The 19019-nt window shown below is 48.0% G+C and overlaps 1 protein-coding gene across 1 annotated transcript in view; it reads right to left on the bottom strand.

The window, feature by feature from the left end:
* Positions 1-19019, bottom strand: part of FECH (ferrochelatase) — a 37411-nt gene that overhangs the window by 17117 nt on the left and 1275 nt on the right. Inside the window, exons 2-6 of the mRNA XM_015412134.1 lie at positions 17577-17694; positions 14223-14342; positions 12236-12384; positions 4691-4825; positions 2561-2667 (exon numbers count right to left, since the gene is read on the bottom strand). Coding sequence (XP_015267620.1) covers positions 2561-2667; positions 4691-4825; positions 12236-12384; positions 14223-14342; positions 17577-17694 — 629 coding nt within the window. The remainder of the gene's footprint in view (positions 1-2560; positions 2668-4690; positions 4826-12235; positions 12385-14222; positions 14343-17576; positions 17695-19019) is intronic.

Raw genomic sequence — 19019 nt, forward strand, 5'->3', positions numbered from 1 at the left:
TAATAGGAGGAGCGCCAGGAGTACTATTTCCCAGCTCAATCGGGCGACATCTCCCCCCCCCCCAATACGGTAGATGGATGATGGAATCTCAGTGATGGAATAGTGGCGGCGGCGGCTCCTACTCGAAGGCCTGGCGGAAGAGCTCCGTCTTGCAGGCCCTGCGGAACTGTACGAGGTCCCGCAGGGCCCGGATCTCCTCCGGGAGCTCATTCCACGAGATAGGAGCCGCCACCGAAAACGTCCTGGCTCTGGTGTGGGCCAACTTCACGACTCGGGGGCCTGGCACTTCAAGGCGATGGAAATTCCCCGATTCCTATCTATACCTTATGGCTAATACCCACTGATGGACCTCTGCTCCATATGTTTATCCAATCCCCTCTTGAAGCTGTCTGTGCTTGTAGCTGCCACCATTTCCTGCAGCAGTGAATTCCACATGTTAATAACTCTCCAACTAAAAGGATCAGATAGTAGGCAATGAGAGAACCCAGAGAGCTGCTGCCAGTCTAAGTAGACAATGCTGTCCTGGACACAGCAAAAGTAAGTTTATTAATATCTCATCACTGCTTGTTGACATTTAAGATCGGAGAGGAAATAGCAGGTTGTTAAATAGGGTTTCTTGGGGTTGGGAGCAGGGTTCTAATGCCCTGCCTACCTGCTTGCCTCCTAAAACAAACAGAAGTGCATTGGACAAGGCAAGCTAACCATGCAAGCTTCTTTCAACAGGTCCCATTATTTCTGTTTCTTCCTTCTACAGATCTGGCTTTAATTTGGCTCAGAAGGTTAGCTTTCTAAATACACATTCTATTCTGCGGGAAGAAGAGAAGAAGAAGAGGTTGGATCTATACCCTGCCCTTCGTTACCCAAGAGAGTCTCAGAGCGGCTTACAAACTCCTTTCCCTTCCCCTCCCCACGACAGACACCCTGTGAGGTAGGTGGGGCAGCTGAGAGAGCTCTGACAGAAACTGCTCTTTTTCAAGAACACCTCTGACAGAACTATGGCTTGCCCAAGGTCATCCAGCAGGTGCAAGTGGAGGAGTGGGGAATCAAACCCGGTTCTCCCAGATTAGAGTCCATGCATTTAACCACTGCACCAAACTGGCTTTCAAGGTTCTTCAAACACTGACCAACGAATAAGGACCAGTCCATCTCACCCAGGTAGATGATTTCTTAATGCGTCCCTCCAACCCAACTTGGTCTCTACCATTAAGGCAACATGCCTGCTTCTCCATCCCCTTTTCACAATGCCAGTCAACGTGTGCGGGGCCATCCCCTAACAAGTGGCATGGCGCAGGAGACAGGGACGGAGGCCTTGCTTAGACAAACAGAAGAACAGGAACGAATGGACTGCACCACTTCAAGTAGCAAGGGGTGGATTCTAGCTTTCAATGTCTCTCGTTCCATGAGAGAGAAAAACCCTCCATGAAAGCAGAAAGCTAGCGTACCACGGAGCACAAGCTCTACCCTGTCTTTGCCAGTTTTCTATCTGCAAGGCGTTTTTAGCTTGGGAGGGCACATTCCAAAATGCCCCCTGCAGTCCAAAGAGGTGGAGTCCATTCTACCACCTTGTTTACCTGCACATGTGAACTGAGCCTTAGTCTTGGGGGGGGCGGAGATTGGATGAATACCCCACCCTTCACTCAGAGTCTCAGAGCAGCTTACAATCTCCTTTCCCTTCCCCTTCCCACAACAGACACCCTGTGAGGTAGGTGGGGCTGAGAGAGCTCTTTGAGAACTGCTCTTGAGAGAACAGCTCCGAGAGAACTGTGGCTTGCCCAAGGTCACGCAGCAGCTGCATGTGAAGACGTGGGGAATCAAACCCGGTTCTCCCAGATTAGAGTCTACCGCTCTTAAACACTACACCAAACTGGCTCACTGGCTAATACTGTACCCATCGATCACTGGAAGAACCAACAGAGTAGCTCCAGGGATGATATCTCAAGATCCCAGAGGAAAGGACAGCATACAAACATCCAAATAACTCACACCTCCTTGCACATGACAAATATTTGGCTACTGGGCCAGCATAGCTGCAGAGGGGAGGCATGGCTCAGCAGTAGAGCACCTGCATTGCATGCAGAAGGTCCCAAGTTCAATCCCTGGCATCTTCAGTTCAAAGGACAACATAGTTGGTGATACGAAAGGCCTTGGTTGGAGGGCTTCAGCCAGGCAGAGCAGACAACACTGGCCTCGGTGGAACAACAGCCAGTATCAGTATGCCAGTTTCATGTGCACTGCATTATTAATGGAGAGTGCGTGTGTGTGCATGTGTGTATTTAGTTACAAGACTAACCGGGTTTGAGTCCCCACTCCTCCACATGCACCTGGCTGGATGACCTTGGGCAAGCCATAGTTCTAATGAGAGCTGTCCCTGAAAAGAGCAGTGTCTGTCAAGAGCTCTCTCAGCCCCAGCTACCTCAACAGGCTGTCTGTTGTGGGGAGGGGAAGGAAAAGGAGTTTGTAAGCCACTCTGAGACTCCGAGTGAAGGGCGGGGTATAAATCCAATCTCTTCTTCTTCTTCTAACTCTCCCGGCTTTGCTCCCCACTGCAAGAATGCCACACCTGAATGAGGAGGGGATGCGTCGGCCACCGGTCGATGGTGCTCCACTTCATCTTCGGCTTTGCCCCTTTTGTGTTATAGTAGCGGTAGATAGCATTTAAACTGCTCCCTGAAACGCAAAACGAATCATGACTGTTAGCGGGGAGAGTGACCCACAGGGGTTTCAGCACACCAAGTCTAAGTAAAAAGGTAAAGGTAAAGGTTTTCCTTGCTCAAAAGTCAGTTGAACCCGACTCGGGGGGCGGGGGGGGGGGGGCGCATCGTTTCCAAGCCGAAGAGCCAGCGCTGTCTGAAGACGTTTCCGTGGTCGTGGCCGGCCGGACTAAACGCCAAGGCCCACGGAACGCCAAGTCTACTACTCATCAAACAGTGGATGCATATGAGGAAAGCAGACCTTGCATATTCAATGACAATATGCCTGATCCTCGTGACAACCAGAGCTCTGCTTGGAAGCTTTCCTGGGTGCCCCCGCTAGCCACTGCTGGAGAGGAGACAAACCCTGCTGTAGCAGGCGAGTATCAGATTCTTAAAATACCACTTCAGACAAAGCACAACTCCCAAGAAGAACTAGTTTAAATGCTACTGTAAGGCACACTCCGCTTCCTGAGCCCTGCTTTCCGTGCCCCTTCCTTTAGAGGTCAGACACGGCATTTCCCATGCCTTTGGAATACCCCCTCTTTGAGGCTTGACTACCTTCCTGAAGCTGTTCCTGCCTAGAAGCTACTCAAATCCTAAAAAGAGCTCCCCCCCTCCCTACGCGACTCTGCAGGAGTTCAGCAATTCACCATGGCCACAATCTGCGCAAAGCGGTTAGGAAAGGCTCAGCTTGCGCACCAGAGATCTGTCGCCCCCGAAGAGTCTGTGCCGACGTGCTAGAAAGGGCCCATCACTGCCTTTGCGTGGATTGCGGTGCGCAGCTGACATGAGACCCTGAGCCTCTTCAAAGTTGCACAGGGAAGCTCCTCTGCCTTCGCCATAAATCTATCACTCCAACGGCAAGTGTACCCTCAGGGGAGATGGTGTCATGCCTGGCTTCAACACGATCTCCTTCTGCCCTCCCAACCAAAGCAGCCACCCCAGCCATAAATCTATCACTCCAACGTCAAGTGTACCCTCAGGGGAGATGGTGTCATGTTGCAGTGAGAGAGTCACGCCAAGCCTGGAGAGACCCAGATCCAAATCTCCACTCGAGTGCAGAAGCTCCCTGGGTGACCTTGGCCTGCTCACTCTCGCTCAGCCTAATCTACCTCACAGGGTTGTTGTGAGAAGGAGAGGAGAAGCCGGCGTGCCACCCTGAGCTCCTTGGAAGAAGGGAAGGATGAGAGTCTGATTTAAGGCACTGCTTAGAATGCAAAGTAAACTTTAGAAGGAGGGCGAAACGGTGGGGTTTGAACTAGCTTGGAAGGGCCGTGGCTTTGTGGTATCGTATCTGCTTGGCATTCAGAAGGCCCTTCTCCAGTCAACAAGTGGTGATGTGAAAGACCTCCACCTGAGATCTGGGGGAGCCACTGCCAGTCTGAGTAGACAATGCTGGCCTTGATGGACCCAGGGCCTGATTCAGTATAAGGAAGCTTGACATATCCTCACCTCCAGGTCTGGCCCCCGTCTCCCAAGGCTGGCCTGTCGTTTCTCAACAGAGAGGTAAAATAAGGACATGAGCTGTGCTGGATCAGACCAGTGGTTTATCTGGTTCAGCATCCTGTCTCACACAGTGGCTAACCAGTCCCTCTGGACGGCCAACAACCAGGCACAGAAGCCGAGTCCTTTCCCTGAAGTTTCCTCCTGGCACTGGGATCCAGAGGTCGACTGCCACTGGACATGGGAGGTTCCCTTCGGTCACCATGGCTAGAAGCCATTGATAGACCTACCTTCCATGAATCTGACTAATCCCCCCTTAAAGCTTTCTATGCCTGTGGCCATCACTACATCCTCTGGCATCAAATTCCACATTTTAATCACTCGCTGTGTAAAGAAGCATTGCCTTTTGTCCAACCTGAGTCTACTGAATCTCAGAGAAAAGACCTTCTTACTTGCAATTATCTCACGTATTCTAGTGTTTAAAGAGTAGTCCCAAAGTTAATGATCACAGATCAAGTTGAGCTTTGGACACTGCCTTCCGAGTGCAAACTTACCTGTCGTCGAGCAGCTGAACTGTGGGTACTGTGTGAAAGCAATGGCCCTTTCGACGCCCTCTTCCTCCATCTGCTCAATCGCTTCTTCTGTCAGAGGATGGACATAACGGAAGCCGATATAGTACTTGTGGGGAGCTGGAAAGAGAAGGCATCAGGTGACCTTATTGCCTAGTTACCAGGGAAGAAAACTCTATGTTCAGAAGAAGAGGAGGAGGAGATTGGATTTATACCCCGCCCTTCACTACCCAAAGGAGTCTCAGAGCGGCTTACAAACTCCTTTCCCTTCCCCTCCCCACAACAGGCACCCTGTGAGGTAGGTGGGGCTGAGAGAGCTCTGACAAAAACTGCTCTTTTTCAAGAACAGCTCTGACAGAACTATGGCTTGCCCAAGGTCATCCAGCCAGGTGCAAGAGGAGGAGTGGGGAATCAAACCCGGTTCTCCCAGATTAGAGTCCACGCACGTAACCACTACACCAAACTGGCTCTCCTAAGCATTTCCTAAATTCGGTATTCTGAACAAGCCCGGCTCTGGGTTTCTGTGGGCCTAGGGGAACAGTACGACTGCCCGCCCTCCAGCTTTGGTACTGCCCCTTCCTCGTCTTGTCACTCCTCCACATTGGCGCCTCACCTTTGGCTCCACCCTTTCTCTAACCACATCCCTTCCTTCTTGCCTTTCCCCTTCAGCTCCGCCTTTTCAAACTGGTTCAAAGGAAGGCAATGAAGATGATCGAGTGGGGAGGGAGGGAGCTCTGAAAAACATCCTAAACAGAGAGGCTGAAGGAACGGGGAATGTTTAAGCTGCTAAATACCAGATCCATGCTATCTTCAGAGATTTAAGTTCTAGTTTAGGAACGAAACCCCCAAACGGTAAGAATCCTAGCATCTCGAGTTGCAGCTCTTTCCTGCTTCTTTAAGCACCAGCATGGTGTAGTGGTTAAAGTGTCAGCCTGGGATTTGGGAAATCCAGGTTCGAATCCACACTTGTGCCACGGAAGCTTACTGGGTGACCTGGGGCCAGGCACGCTCTCGGCCTAACCTACCTCACAGGGTGGTTGCTGTTGTGAGGATAGAACGGGGGTGAGGAGAATGATGTCAACGGCTTGGGAACCCCACGGGGGTGAACGGCAGGAAATAAATAATTAAATAAAGACACGCCGTTCTCTATGGGGCCAGCTCATACATGCACCCACCCTGCTTGACCTTGAATTATTACATGCAATTCTTTCTTTTTTTAAAAAAAGGGGGGGTGACTGTTTTACACGCTGCTAAGACTTTATGTGACACTGCATTCTCAAATGAAGACTGTGCATGCAGGTGCAAGCGAATAGCTTATAATGGTGACCATTTCTGTCTGGGCCACTGGGAGGCAGCATTTCCCTTCCGATGCAGAAATGTGAGCACACACACCCCTGTAAAGAAAGGTAAGGGAGAAGGGGAGGAGGCAGCCTGACAGAGGGAAAAGTGCAGAAATGTGTGAGCCCCCCCCCACTCTGTAAAGAAAGGTAAGGGGAGGAGGGGAGGAGGCAGCCTGACAGAGGGAAAAGGGGAAACGGTTTGCTCCCAGAAGAGGTGCGAGAAAAGGAGACTGAGCGTGTGCAGCAAATGCTTCACAGCAAAGAGAATGGGGAAGGGAGAAGAGCCCACGGATACACTAAGGGACATCATACATCCGGCACCAAAGTTCAGTGGGCCTTGGTCTGGCATCCCCGTGATAATTCCAAAGCAGGAAAGGTGGAAGGCGAATGCAATTTATTTGGATATTTACAGCCTGCTTCTCTTCCCAAAAGGAAACTAAAGAAGAAGAGGTTGGAGTTATACTCTGCCCTTCACTCAGAGTCTCAGAGCGGCTTACAACCACCTTTCCCTTCCCCACCCGACAACCCCTGTGAGGTGGGTGGGGCTGAGAGAGCTCTTTCGAGAACTGCCCTTGAGAGAACAGCTCTGAAAGAACTTGTGACTGACCCCAAGGTCACACCAGCAGCTGCATGTGGAGTGGGGGATCGAACCCGGTTCTCCCAAATTCGAGTCCGTGCTCTTAACCCCTACACCAAACCACTACATCACACCAAAGCAGGATACAATGTTGTTTCCCACAACCAGCGCCCTATGAAGTAGGCAGAGTCTGTGTTACTAGCCCAAGGTCATCCAGCAACTCTCCATGGCAGAGTCAAGATTCAAACCTGGGTCTCCCAGACCCTGGTCTCACACTACGCATTAGTTGTTTATAAAAAAAAAATACCAAAAGGGATCTGTGAATACGATCATTTACAGAGCTAGCCTAGAGCTCTGCCATAAAACGCGCTGGGTAAGTTTAGGCAAGTCACCCTCTCTCCGCCCAACCTACTTTACAGGGTTTTCTGAGGACACAATATAGGAGAGAAGAGCAACATATGCCGTAGTTAGCTCCTTAGAGGCCAGATAGGATACAAATGGATACATAGATATTTGGACACGATCCGGCTAACGTTTACATTACTATCTGCAATAGGGGGAAATCACTAAGCATGTTTACCAGTCCCACTGAAATAAAATTCTTTGACTTACTCCTCTCTCTCTCTCTAATTCTATTTCATACGAGAGCCAGTGTGGTGTTGTGGTTAAGAGTACCTGACTAGTATCCGGGAGACCCAGGTTCTAATCCTCCCCTGGTGCCATGGAAGCTCACCGGATGACACACTCTCTCGGCCTAACCTACCTTGTGGGGCTGTTGTGAGGATAAAATGAAAGAGAGAATGATATAAGCTGCTCTGTGTCCCCATTGAAGAGAAGGGCAGAGTACAAATAAATAAATAATTATGAAACATGCTGGGCACCAGTGTTCCCTCTAAGCTGAGTTTGTGTGAGCTAGCTCACAGTTTTTTAGCCTCCGGCTCACACATATTTCTCCTGCCAACCTAGCCGTTCGAAAGCAAGAAACTGCAAGTAGATAAATAGGTACCACTTCAGTGGGAAGGTAACAGCGTTCCGTGTGCCTTGGTGTTTAGTCATGCCGGCCACATGACCACAGAAACGTCTCCGGACAGCGCTGGCTCTTCGGCTTTGAAACGGAGATGAGCACCGCAACCCTAGAGTCGGACTCGACTGGCTTTCGAGCAAGGGAACCTTTACCTTTTACACACATATTTGCCTTCGCTCAGGAAGGAGGGCTCCAGAGCAAACCAGTCCCTCTGGACGGCCAACAACCAGGCACAGAAGCCGAGTCCTTTCCCTGAAGTTTCCTCCTGGCACTGGGATCCAGAGGTCGACTGCCACTGGACATGGGAGATTCCCTTCGGTCACCATGGCTAGAAGCCATTCATAGACCTACCTTCCATGAATCTGTCTAATCCCCTTTTAAAGCTTTCTATGCCTGTGGCCATCACTACATCCTCTGGCAGCAAATTCCACATTTTAATCACTCACTGTGTAAAGAAGTATTGCCTTTTGTCCAACCTGAGTCTACTGAATCTCAGAGAAAAGACCTTCTTACTTGCAGGTTCTGCAGCAGCCAAGTCGCTCGCTCACAACTTTAATGCCAGTAGCTCACAAAGTAGAATTTCTGCTCACAAGGCTCCACAGCTTAGAGGGAGCTCTGCCGGGCACCCCACACACTTCAAGAAGGCCAAAGCCAACCAACTCTGCCATGGAATCATTTCTCATGAGATGCACACTTTTTAGCACATTGCCTAAAAAGGGCAACTCAGACAAGCCGTCGAGTCCAAACGGAATCCCGAGTGCGGCGAAACCCTCCCAGAGGCCTCCAACGCAAGAACTGTTGCAAATGTCATTTCTCGCCCGCCTCAGACCTGTATTTCCCTAACAAGTTATCGGTATGCAGCCCTCGTGGAAGCAACACAAGACAGCCTTCGCAAACACAATGGGAGCCGGAGTTAACATGCAAAGGATGTCCAACCAGATAACACAACAGGCGACTTTTTCTTGGGGAAAAGTAAGATCTTGAAGCAAGAGGGAGTGACGAGGCCTGACAGGAGCAGATAACCCTCCCAAAACGATTAACTCGATGCTCCTGAGAACCCAGCCCTGTGTTGTTGTTTTTAAAAAGCTACCAACTTGCGCGCCACGGGTAAAGGGCAACGGGCGACCATCCTTCAGCTCTGAAGTGCTCAACCATGACAGGCTTCTCTGAGAGATCGTGCCAAGCCAGGATTATTTATTTACACCTTTTAGTTTGATTATGACAACCGTAGTTGTATTAAGATGCAATGGAACATATAATATAATAATCAATAACTAACAGTTAATATTAATAGTGATTAATGGTAATAAAGGCTAGGCTTTAATAATAAATGTATACAGTATGTAAAAACCTTCCAGTATGGTGTAGTGGTTAAGTGCGCGGGCTCTAATCTGGGAGAACCAGGTTTGATTCCCCACGCCTCCACTTGCACCTGGCTGGATGACCTTGGGCAAGCCATAGTTCTGTCAGAGCTGTTCTTGAAAAATAGCAGTAGCTCTGATAAGAGCTGTTCTTGAAAAAGAGCAGTTTCTGTCAGAGCTCTCTCAGCCCCACCTACCTCACAGGGTGTCTGTTGTGGGTTGTGGGGAGGGGAAGGGAAAGGAGTTTGTAAGCCGCTCTGAGACTCCTTTGGGTAGTGAAGGACGGGGTATAAATCCAATCTCCTCCTCCTCCTAATACTATGTCTTTTCAATGTTTATGTTAAATGCTCTATATTTACTCTGATGTTGATTATCCTTGTTATGAATACGTTAATAGATTATTATAATATCTATATTTCCCCTTTTCTCTTGCTTTTCTGTATCCCTATTTTAATTTAAAACAATAATAATAAAAAGCTACTTTAAAAAAACTATTATTTATTTAGAAGAAGAAGAGGAGATCGGATTTATATCCCGCCCTCAGGGCAGCTTACAAACTCCTTTCCCTTCCCCTCCCCACAAGACACCCTGTGAGGTAGGTGGGGCTGAGAGAGCTCTTTCGAGGACTGCCCTTTCAAGGACAGCTGTTGTCAGAACTATGGCTTGCCCAAGTTCATCCGGCAGCTGCGAGTGGAGGAGTGGAGTCCGCAGACTTAACCACTACACCAAACTGGCTCTCATACACCTTTTAAAGCTTTTCATTCTTCATAAAGGACTCAAGGGGGGGTGTTGTCTAGAGCCCAGTCCAAAGGAGGACATGGACAAAGGCCAGGATGCATTCAGTTTTTCCCAGCATCTGCTTGTTATTCAGTTTCCCCACCACCTCTACTCCCATCTCCCCATCATCCCAGCAGAGGGGCCCAAGAGATGGGTCCATAACAGGCAGGAGGTGGCACAGTCAACTGGACCACACTGAGGCCTGCAAACAGGAAACAAACACTGTCTGAATGCTCCGCCTGGGTAAAACAAACCTCTTGCAAGAGGTTCTAGCTTAACACTCCCTTTCAAGGACTAATATTTACCAAGAGGACTATACCGCGTATTTTATGCATGTTTGCATCAGTTCAGACGTAAACCCCTACACAGATATAACACTCAGAAGAAGAGACACCCCCACCCCGCCACACACAGAGCGAACCTGTCATTTTCAAAACAGCCTTTCTTATCTTCTGGCCTAGATGCAGGGGAGGTGTCTCCCAAGGCCTGGGTGGGACCAACGACAGTTTTTCCGCTTAACAGCATAGCCGGGGCAGGGGGGGAAGAGACACACCAGGCAAAAGAGGAACTTTCAAGAAACCTCTTAGTGCTTCACACTAAGGGCTGTTTCACATTTTGTGTGAATAACTAGGAGCACCGTTTTTGTTGTTGTTGTTCAGTCGCACAGTCAAGTCCGACTCTTCGCGACCCCATGGACCAGATCCCGCCAGGCCTTCCTGTCTTCCGCCGTCCTCTGAAGTTTGCTCAGTTTCATGTTCATTGCATCGATGACGCTGTCTAACCATCTCATCCTTTGCCGTCCCCGTCTTCTTTGGCCTTCAATCCTTCCCAGCATCAGGGTCTTCTCCAGTGAGTGCTCCCTTCTCATTGGGTGGCCAAAGTATTTGAGCTTCAGTTTCATTATCTGGCCTTCCAGGGAACAGTCAGGGTTGATTTCTTTTAGGATTGACTGATTTTATCTTCTTGCAGTCCAAGGGACTCTCAAGAGTCTTTTCCAACGTGGTGCCCATGGGCACCAGAGCATTCACCGATGCTTTTTTGGTGCCCCCCAAGTGTTTTTAGGAAGTGGGTGGATGGTGGGGGATAGGTAGGGCTTTTGCCCAGCAAGGCTTCTGATTGGCTATTGCAGATTTTTTTTAAAAAAATACATGGCTTTGGCAGCAGCTGCCACCACAGCACAAGGATCTGCACTGTGTTACTGAAGTTAAGCTGCCGCAAACATTTCGTGGCTGGCGCCTCCTCCTGCAGCAGCCACTGAGTCGCTGCTCCCACCATACTGTGTTGGAATGCCAAATGTGCCCACAGGTTCAAAAACGTCGGGGGCCCAATCACAATCACACACCACATTTCCTTAGAACGGAATATTCCAGTCACCTCAAAACCCATGCGGAGAACAACCCACAAGAGATTCAGCACATCAAATCTACTTCTTCTCAAACAGGGAACGTTTATGGACCTTTGGCTTTCTTCTGCGGAAGAGTGTTGCATTCGTAAAATACCAGTGCAAAAGCACAAGATGACTCCGAGAACTAATTAAAACACTACTGTAAGCTACAATCTGCTTCCTCAGTCCTGCTCTCTGTGCCCCCAACATGCCCCCACTTTCAGAGGCCAGGGTGGTTATGACAGGAGACAGGGCATTTCCTGTGGTGGCACCTCGACTTTGGGACTGTATTGTCTTTTAGATGCCAGGCCAAAACATTTCTTTTTACACATAATTTTAATTAGGGTTCGTTTATCTTTTAAGCTGTTTTATGGCCTGCTTCTGGTCAGAGGTCTACTTTATGGATCGTTTTATGCTGTTTTTATGTCCCTGGCCTTGTTTGTTTAAATATTGCACTTTTCTATTTTACTCATAAGCTGCCTTGAGCAGGCATCAGGACAGACAGCACGACAATCTCCTAAATAAACACTGTTGTCGCCATTGAGATAGAACAAGATAGATCATGGGCTCCAACCCACGAGATCCCAGTTCGGAGCATCGTGAAAGAAGCAGCACACTTATCTCGCTGCATTTACAGATCATTAAATCTGTAAAGGTTTCCCTTGCTCAAAAGCCAGTTGAATCCAACTCTAGGGGGCGGTGCTCATCTCCGTTACCAAGCCAAAGAGTCAGCGCTGTCCGAAAATGTTTCCATGGTCATGTGGGCGGCATGACTAAACGCCGAGGCGCACAGAACGCTGTTACCTTCCCACCAAAGTGGTACCTATTTATCTACTTGCAATTTCTTGCTTTCGAACTGCTAGGTTGGTAGGAGCTGGGGCCAGAGACGGGAGCTCACTCCGTCACACGGCACTTGGGTCTCGAACTGCTGAACTAGACCTTCCAATCTGCAGCTCAGCGTCTTAACCTCTGAGCCACCGCGGCCTACATTAAATCTGTAAAGCTCAGAGCATCCTACATGGTTCCCCCAAGTTAAAAAACAAGCATAAAACAGAGGCCCCAGATACCAGAATGAGGAGCCATTTCGTCCAGGAGCTTCACCATGGCCTCTCCTTGTGTCGCTGTCCATTTCTTGATGGGCGATCCCCCTCCAATCTGACTGTACTGCTCCTGGATTTTCGGAGTGCGCCGCTTTGCAATGAAGGGCGCGAGCTTACTGAAAACACACAGAGTTGTCAGTTAGTACCAGCACTATAGACTGCCATCATCTTAGAAACATGGAGCCGCTCTGAGACACCTTTGGGTAGTGAAGGGCGGGGTATAAATCCAATCTCTTCTTCTCCCCTTCTTTAAATGGGGTTCTCAGACACCACACAAGCATCGCCAGCATGAGCCCAGAGAGTAGGCAGCATGCCCACTCAGCAATGCGCACACAGCAGCCAAGGGCTCCACTTAAACACGACACCACTTGAACACAATAGCAAGTTCTCCTTGGTAACGTGCATCATGTTTACACACCAGATGTCCAAACACTGTAGGACTCCCACCACTGTACAAGTTAGATCTGGCAGAAAAATTCCACTAACAGAAGGGGGCATAGCAGGGCTTTTTTTGTAGAAAACGTCCAGCAGGAACTCATTAGCATATTAGGCCACACCCCTGAGAGTGTAGCTCATTAGCATATTAGGCCACACCCCCATGCCTTCCCTTGGTTTGCGCAGGTGCCCCGCGGCTGCGGGGAGCCCGGACAAGCCAGCTCTTGGACAGGCTGAGGAAGGTATGGGGGCCCTGGAAGGATGCCTCCCCGATCCTTCGCCCACCTCTGAGTCACCGGGGGGGTGGTTTCGCTCTCCAGGCCTTCCCTCTGTAGCTACACATGTGCAGAGGTTTTGGCTGTAGTGGGCGTGGCCAACTCTGAAGCCAGCCAGAACTCCGTTCCTGTGCGTTCCTGCCCAAAAATAGTCCTGGGGCATAGAGATTTTTACTGGTTACCCCTCCTGCCGCAGATTTCCCATCCCTTCCTCATGTGGTTGCTGGAGTCCCCCAGAAGCATCCTGGGGATCGTCGGGGGCTGTAATTGGTGGAGGCAGTAGTCTTTTTTTTGTTGACAGGTATCCCTTCCATAAATTGAGATTTACTGGAGGAGCCAAGCCACGGATTGGTATGTAGCCAAAGTTGAGGGACGTTACGTTTTTAAAGTATCATAATTTTTAATGTATTAAGCAATTAAGCAAAGGAGGGGGCTATGACTTCACACTTCCTTGAATGTTATCCCATTGAAATCGCACTTAGAAGAAGTTTGCAAAGTTTTGCCAGTGGCACCTGGTAGGAAAAAGAAGCCATAACTTGGGGTAAAAGCATATGATGCCTGTCTATCCATTTTCTGCTTCAAACCCTGGTTAAATAGCAGCTGGTGAAAGTTCGTCAAGTACTCTCATTAGAATAACATCGCTGAGCTATAACGTCGTCAACAAAGCCTTGAGGATTCAAAGTGGAGATGCCAGGGACGAAAACCGGAAACTTCATGTGTGCTCGGGTTCCAACAAAGATTTACATGACATGCTCTTGGTATAGCTGTTGGGTGTGTAAGCTTTTAACACAAGCAGTTTACTACATGTTAGAATGAACACACCTGGATGCCACCACTGAAGAGTGCAGGTGGGGGACTGTATGTCTGAAAGTTTTGTACCTCATACACGCACACATGGGGGGGGGGGAACCCTAGAGGAAGGTATCAGAAGCATCAAGAAGATGAATTTAGAGCGCCTTCCCATTACCTAATTTTGTACACTGATGAATTCAATCACGCACTTCCTGCCCAAGTACTACAAAGTCCAAGAACACTGTCGTCATCTAATTCTGCAGTTTGTGTAAACTGAGTCTTACTTGGTTTTCAAGAGATACAGTTTCAAGAAAGGAAAGGCTAACAAATAATTAACATAATTCCCAGCAAAGCCAGGCGCTAAAATCTGAAACCAGTGCTTTTCAGCTTGTGGCAGTGTGACGTGACTTCTTTCTGCTTGCTAAGAAATTTGCCCCAGCAAAGCGTCTTACTTTTGGACTGGAAGCGTCATTAGGTCTCGGTCCAGAAACAACCGAAGGAGGAAATCATGTACTTCTCCCAGAGTCTCTGGGCCGCCCATGTTCAACATCAAAATCCCTGTTTTTGGTTTCCTATGAAAACAGAAATGACGAACAATTTTAGCATACGATGACTCAAGATAACAGTGACTTACTCCCAGCTGGCAAGAGGTCCTTCACCTGATCTGTGATGTTTACTCACCACAGGAATATAGGGGCAGTAGAATCAGGGAAGGAAACTGGGAACTGCCCCCTTTCTTTCCTGTAGGCTCTGGATTAGCTAAACCTAGAGTGTTGTGCATGGAAAATGTGTTCCTGTAGTGAGGGCACAGAGATATCATGAAAGATGTCTAGGGCCCCGGTCACACGGGCCAGATAACGCACAGAGGAGGCGTGGCTGTTTGCCCCAGAGCAAAATAAAGTGCGGTAGCCCAATCACATGGTCCCCCGAGCCTTTGTGCTTTGGCTGTTAGCTGACGATCACACGGCGATGCTGCAGCATGGCAAAGAAGCAGAGCAGCGCGATCACACAAGCATTTCGCGTTTGTGCGCATGCGCAGTTCAGTTTCGTGTTTGTGCGCATGTGCAGTTCCGCAGAGCAGCACTGCTTTCAGTTTCGTTTGTGAGCATGCGCTTACGAAAAGCATTCAGTTTGTGACGGGACATGGACGGGCACCGGACGCCTGGGCCACACATTTTCTGGATACTAGTGCACTTTCCTTGGTACTTTTTAACTCTGCATCTTCAGCGGGACACCATGGGTGCGCTACGCTTCCCAGATGTTGCGGTGTGATCGCGCCCCGAAAATCCGCCTGACATTCGTGCCTTTCGCACGGCAAATTCTCCGTGTAACCAGGGCCTGGGAATGCTAATCAAAGCCTGTGGTCACACACACTAAATAATCCACTTTCAATGCACTTTCCAACTGGATTTTTACTGTGTGAACTGGCAAAATCCAACTCAAAAGGGGATTTAAAGTGGATTTCTGTAGTGGATTTCTCACTACAGTTACTAAATTTTAACAGCATGTGGCTTCCTTCCTTCTCTTTCCAGGCATTTTGCTCCCAGGCCTCTCTCTTGCCCCAGCATTGGCTTTTCAGAGGTCTCAAGAGGCTCTTGGGGGAATGAGAAGGTAGCATCAAAATTCATAGGATCCAACCCACAGGATACCAGTACTGAATGCCCTGGAAAGAAGCAAAGCACTATATAAATCTTGCTGCAAAATACAGATCATGGATTAAGGTCAAACTCACATGGAGATTTGTAAGCCGCCTTGAGCTACAAAGAAAAGTGGGGTATAAATGTTTTAATAAATAAACGTATCTTGTGCTGCCCCAGCCAGCGTTTGAGACTGTAGTTCCTGTAGTTCCTATAACCAGCAAGGAGTGGGGACAAGCATCCTTTTCACTATTCCGTCTAACGCTGAGCCGACAGCGTCTTCTGGACAGTTTTCAATGCACAGCCAAAGTAGAATAAATCACTTTTATTCAGTTTTTCACATGCATTCATAAGAGTTCTTTACTCACATCTCTTCTGAATAGTTTTCAACGCACAGCCAAAGTAGAATAAATCACTTTTATTCAGTTTTTCACATGCATTCATAAGAGTTCTTTACTCACATCTTTGTGATTTAATTCCTTTCACTGGCTCATGGTGAAAAGGATGCTTGTCCCCACTCCTTGCTGGTTATAGATAACAAAGGCTACAGGAAGAGAGTTGTAACTCGAACCCTCGCACGCCTTTGTGTGCCGGATGCTGTGGGGTGTCTAACTAAAGACTTCAATTCCCAGGAAGCACTGCTCTTAAAGATATCTGGCGGTTCTGCTTAATTACAGTCTCACACGCTGGCTGGGGCAGCACATATCTCCTGAGCACTTTCCCCCTATTGAAGGAAACCACAAAATTTTATCTATTTCCCGCAACAAGGCCTGCTGAGGGAAAATGGTTCAGCTCCTTATCTTCCTATACCATGATCTGAATGGGGGAGAACTGTTATTTGGCAGTACAAGCACACCCGGGAGATTCGTTCATGGAACCAGCCTCTCCCTCTCTCAGGCTGAGATCACACACACTAAATCATCCACTTCCAATGCACTTTCCAACTGGATTTTGCCTGTTCACACAGTAAAATCCAGTTGGAAAGTGCACTGAAAGTGGACTGATAATGGATTATTCCGTGTGTGTGATCACAGTCTCACCCTCCAGTTCTAAAATGAGGAGCGAGCTATAGTACACATCAGGTCAACATCTCCTGACTGGACTACTTTTAGCTACTTGAGATAGATCTCCAAAATTACACTGAACTCTTTGGTATTTAAAAGCAGAACTAGGTTTCACACACACACACACACACACACACACACACACACACACAGAGAGAGAGAGTCCCCCACAACACAGTTCCAGATACCACAAGCTGACACAGCTTGTCCAGGCCATGATCTGAAAGAACACGAGGCAACAACATTTGCAGAAACTAAGCAGGTCTGGATCTGGTCAGTACTTGGACAGGAGGCCTTCTTGGGCCTCTCTGCATACCCCTTCGAATTCCATGAAAGAAAGGCGGGACAGAAATTCAAGATGGGAAGCTGTGTTAGTCTGTCTGTAGCCGCAGAAAAGAGCAAGAGTCCAGCAGCACCTTAAAGACTAAAAGAATCTGAGGCAGGGTAGGAGTTTTCTGAAGAAGTGAGCAGTGACTCACGAAAGCTCATACCCTGCCACACATTTTGTAGGACAGAAATTAAGAAGAAATAAGTTCTCACTGCCTGAGGGAAGGAGCTGTTCCTCTTTGATAACTCCTTAAATCAGGGGTCATGAACACTTTTGACCCCATGAGCTCTTTCAAAATTCTGACCCGGAGTGGTGGATGTAATCACAAAATGGCTGCCAAAGGAAGCAAAGTCAACCACAAAATAGCCGCCATGGGAGGCGAAATCAACCACACATACGGAGGAAGTCCAAGGAGAAGGGACCAGAGGAGTCATTTTAAAAATACACTGGCAATAAGGAGTGAGAGGATAAAAATACAACTGTAGTAGCGGCTGCCATTAAAACAACGTTACTTCAATCTGCACGGCCAATCCAATCTCCAATCAGAAGCCCTGCTGGGTAGGAGCCTCACTTGCTCCCACTTACTTTCCCAAAACACTTGGTGGGTGCCAGGAGAGCCCTGCCTTGAAAGAAGATCGGATCCAGCCCAAAGTGGCCCTATCCTATGGCAGATGTAAGTTTATTCTCCTCTCTGAGGTACTTCTGCATAAGCAACACATAACACACGATCTTTCACCAATTCCTCTGGAGATGATTCACCATGGAGGTCCCCCCTACCTTTTTTCAGGCTGAATTTGAGGCTTGGGTTTTTTAACCTCGACAGGTGCCGCTGCAGTCAACTGACATCGCCATTGTAGCTGGATTCTCGCTGGATTGCAGCTGTTGTTCTTTGCAACTGAACCGGCCAAAGGAGGAAAAACAGTAATTTATTTCTCGTGTAACGTACACTGCATCTTCCGCACAAAATGTGGACTAAGGCAAAAGCATTTATGGTGGCAATTCATACTTGCATGTTTGTTTTTTGGTTTTCAAAATTTTATTTAATTAAAACAATACAAACATCCATACTGAAAGATATATTACATTGTGTTTTCAATCAATTTCAACTCAGTATCTGTATATTGCACATAATCTGTATATTGCACATAACTAGCCTTTTCACTTCTAATCTACTTTTCACTTCTAAAATTTATATGATAAGAGCTCAGCCTAAACACCTGTGAATCAAAAATGTATCCATTCCAGATAGTTAAGATTTGAGGGTAGTAGATCATTTTCCACGAAATATGTGATCAAAGGGAACCACCTGCGCACAAATTTGGTACGAGATCCTGTATGATTACTCGTTTGCCCTTCATATTTATCTGCAATCTTGTCCATTATAAAATGATCCCAACATTTATTTCGCCAGTTCTGAATAGTAGGAGGTTTGGGAGATTTCCATGAGGCCGCTATATATTTCTTGATTATCTTTTATAGTGATTTATATCACTGCTGGTGGTCCTGCTCCGAGATACAATCTTTCTGGGTACAGATACTGGAGGAAACCAATAAAATAACAGGCCAAAACATCCTGTTAGAGCCGGCTATTATATTATTAAACTCAACAATCACAAAAGATACTTGCATGTTTAAATCATACCCAAAAGCCATTCAAAACAAGCCAGGGCATAAAACAAACAAACAGCCTAAAATTATATTTATTTACTTCATTTCTATCTCATCTTTCTCCCCAGTGGGGACCCAAAGAAGCTTTCATCATTCCCCTCTCTTCCATTTTACCCTCACAACAACCCTGTGAGGTAGGTTAGGCTGAGACTCTGTAACTGGCCCAAGGTTGTGCAGCATGTTTCCATGGCAGAGTGGGCATTCAAAACTTGGTCTCCCAGATGCTAGCCTGACACTTTAAACACGCCACTCATAAAACACCCCTCAGTCCTGAAGCAGACTGTGAAACAGCTCAGATGGAGCCCCTATGTTAAAAACCTGGGCAAAAAGAAATATGTTGGCCTGGCACCAACGTTCCCTCTAAGCTGTGGAGTCTTGTGAGCAAAAATTCTACTTTGTGAGCTACTGGGATTAAAGTTGTGAGCGAGCGATATGGCTACTGCATGAATTAGTTTGCTCTGGAGCCATCCCTTCCTGAGCTAAGACAAAAATGTGTGAGCCAGAGGCTAAAAAACTGTGAGCTAGCTCACACTAACTCAGCTTAGAGGGAAC

This window comes from Gekko japonicus, unplaced genomic scaffold (genome assembly GCF_001447785.1).
Source record: "Gekko japonicus isolate JY-2015 unplaced genomic scaffold, Gekko_japonicus_V1.1 scaffold2076, whole genome shotgun sequence".
Lineage (NCBI taxonomy): Eukaryota > Metazoa > Chordata > Lepidosauria > Squamata > Gekkonidae > Gekko > Gekko japonicus.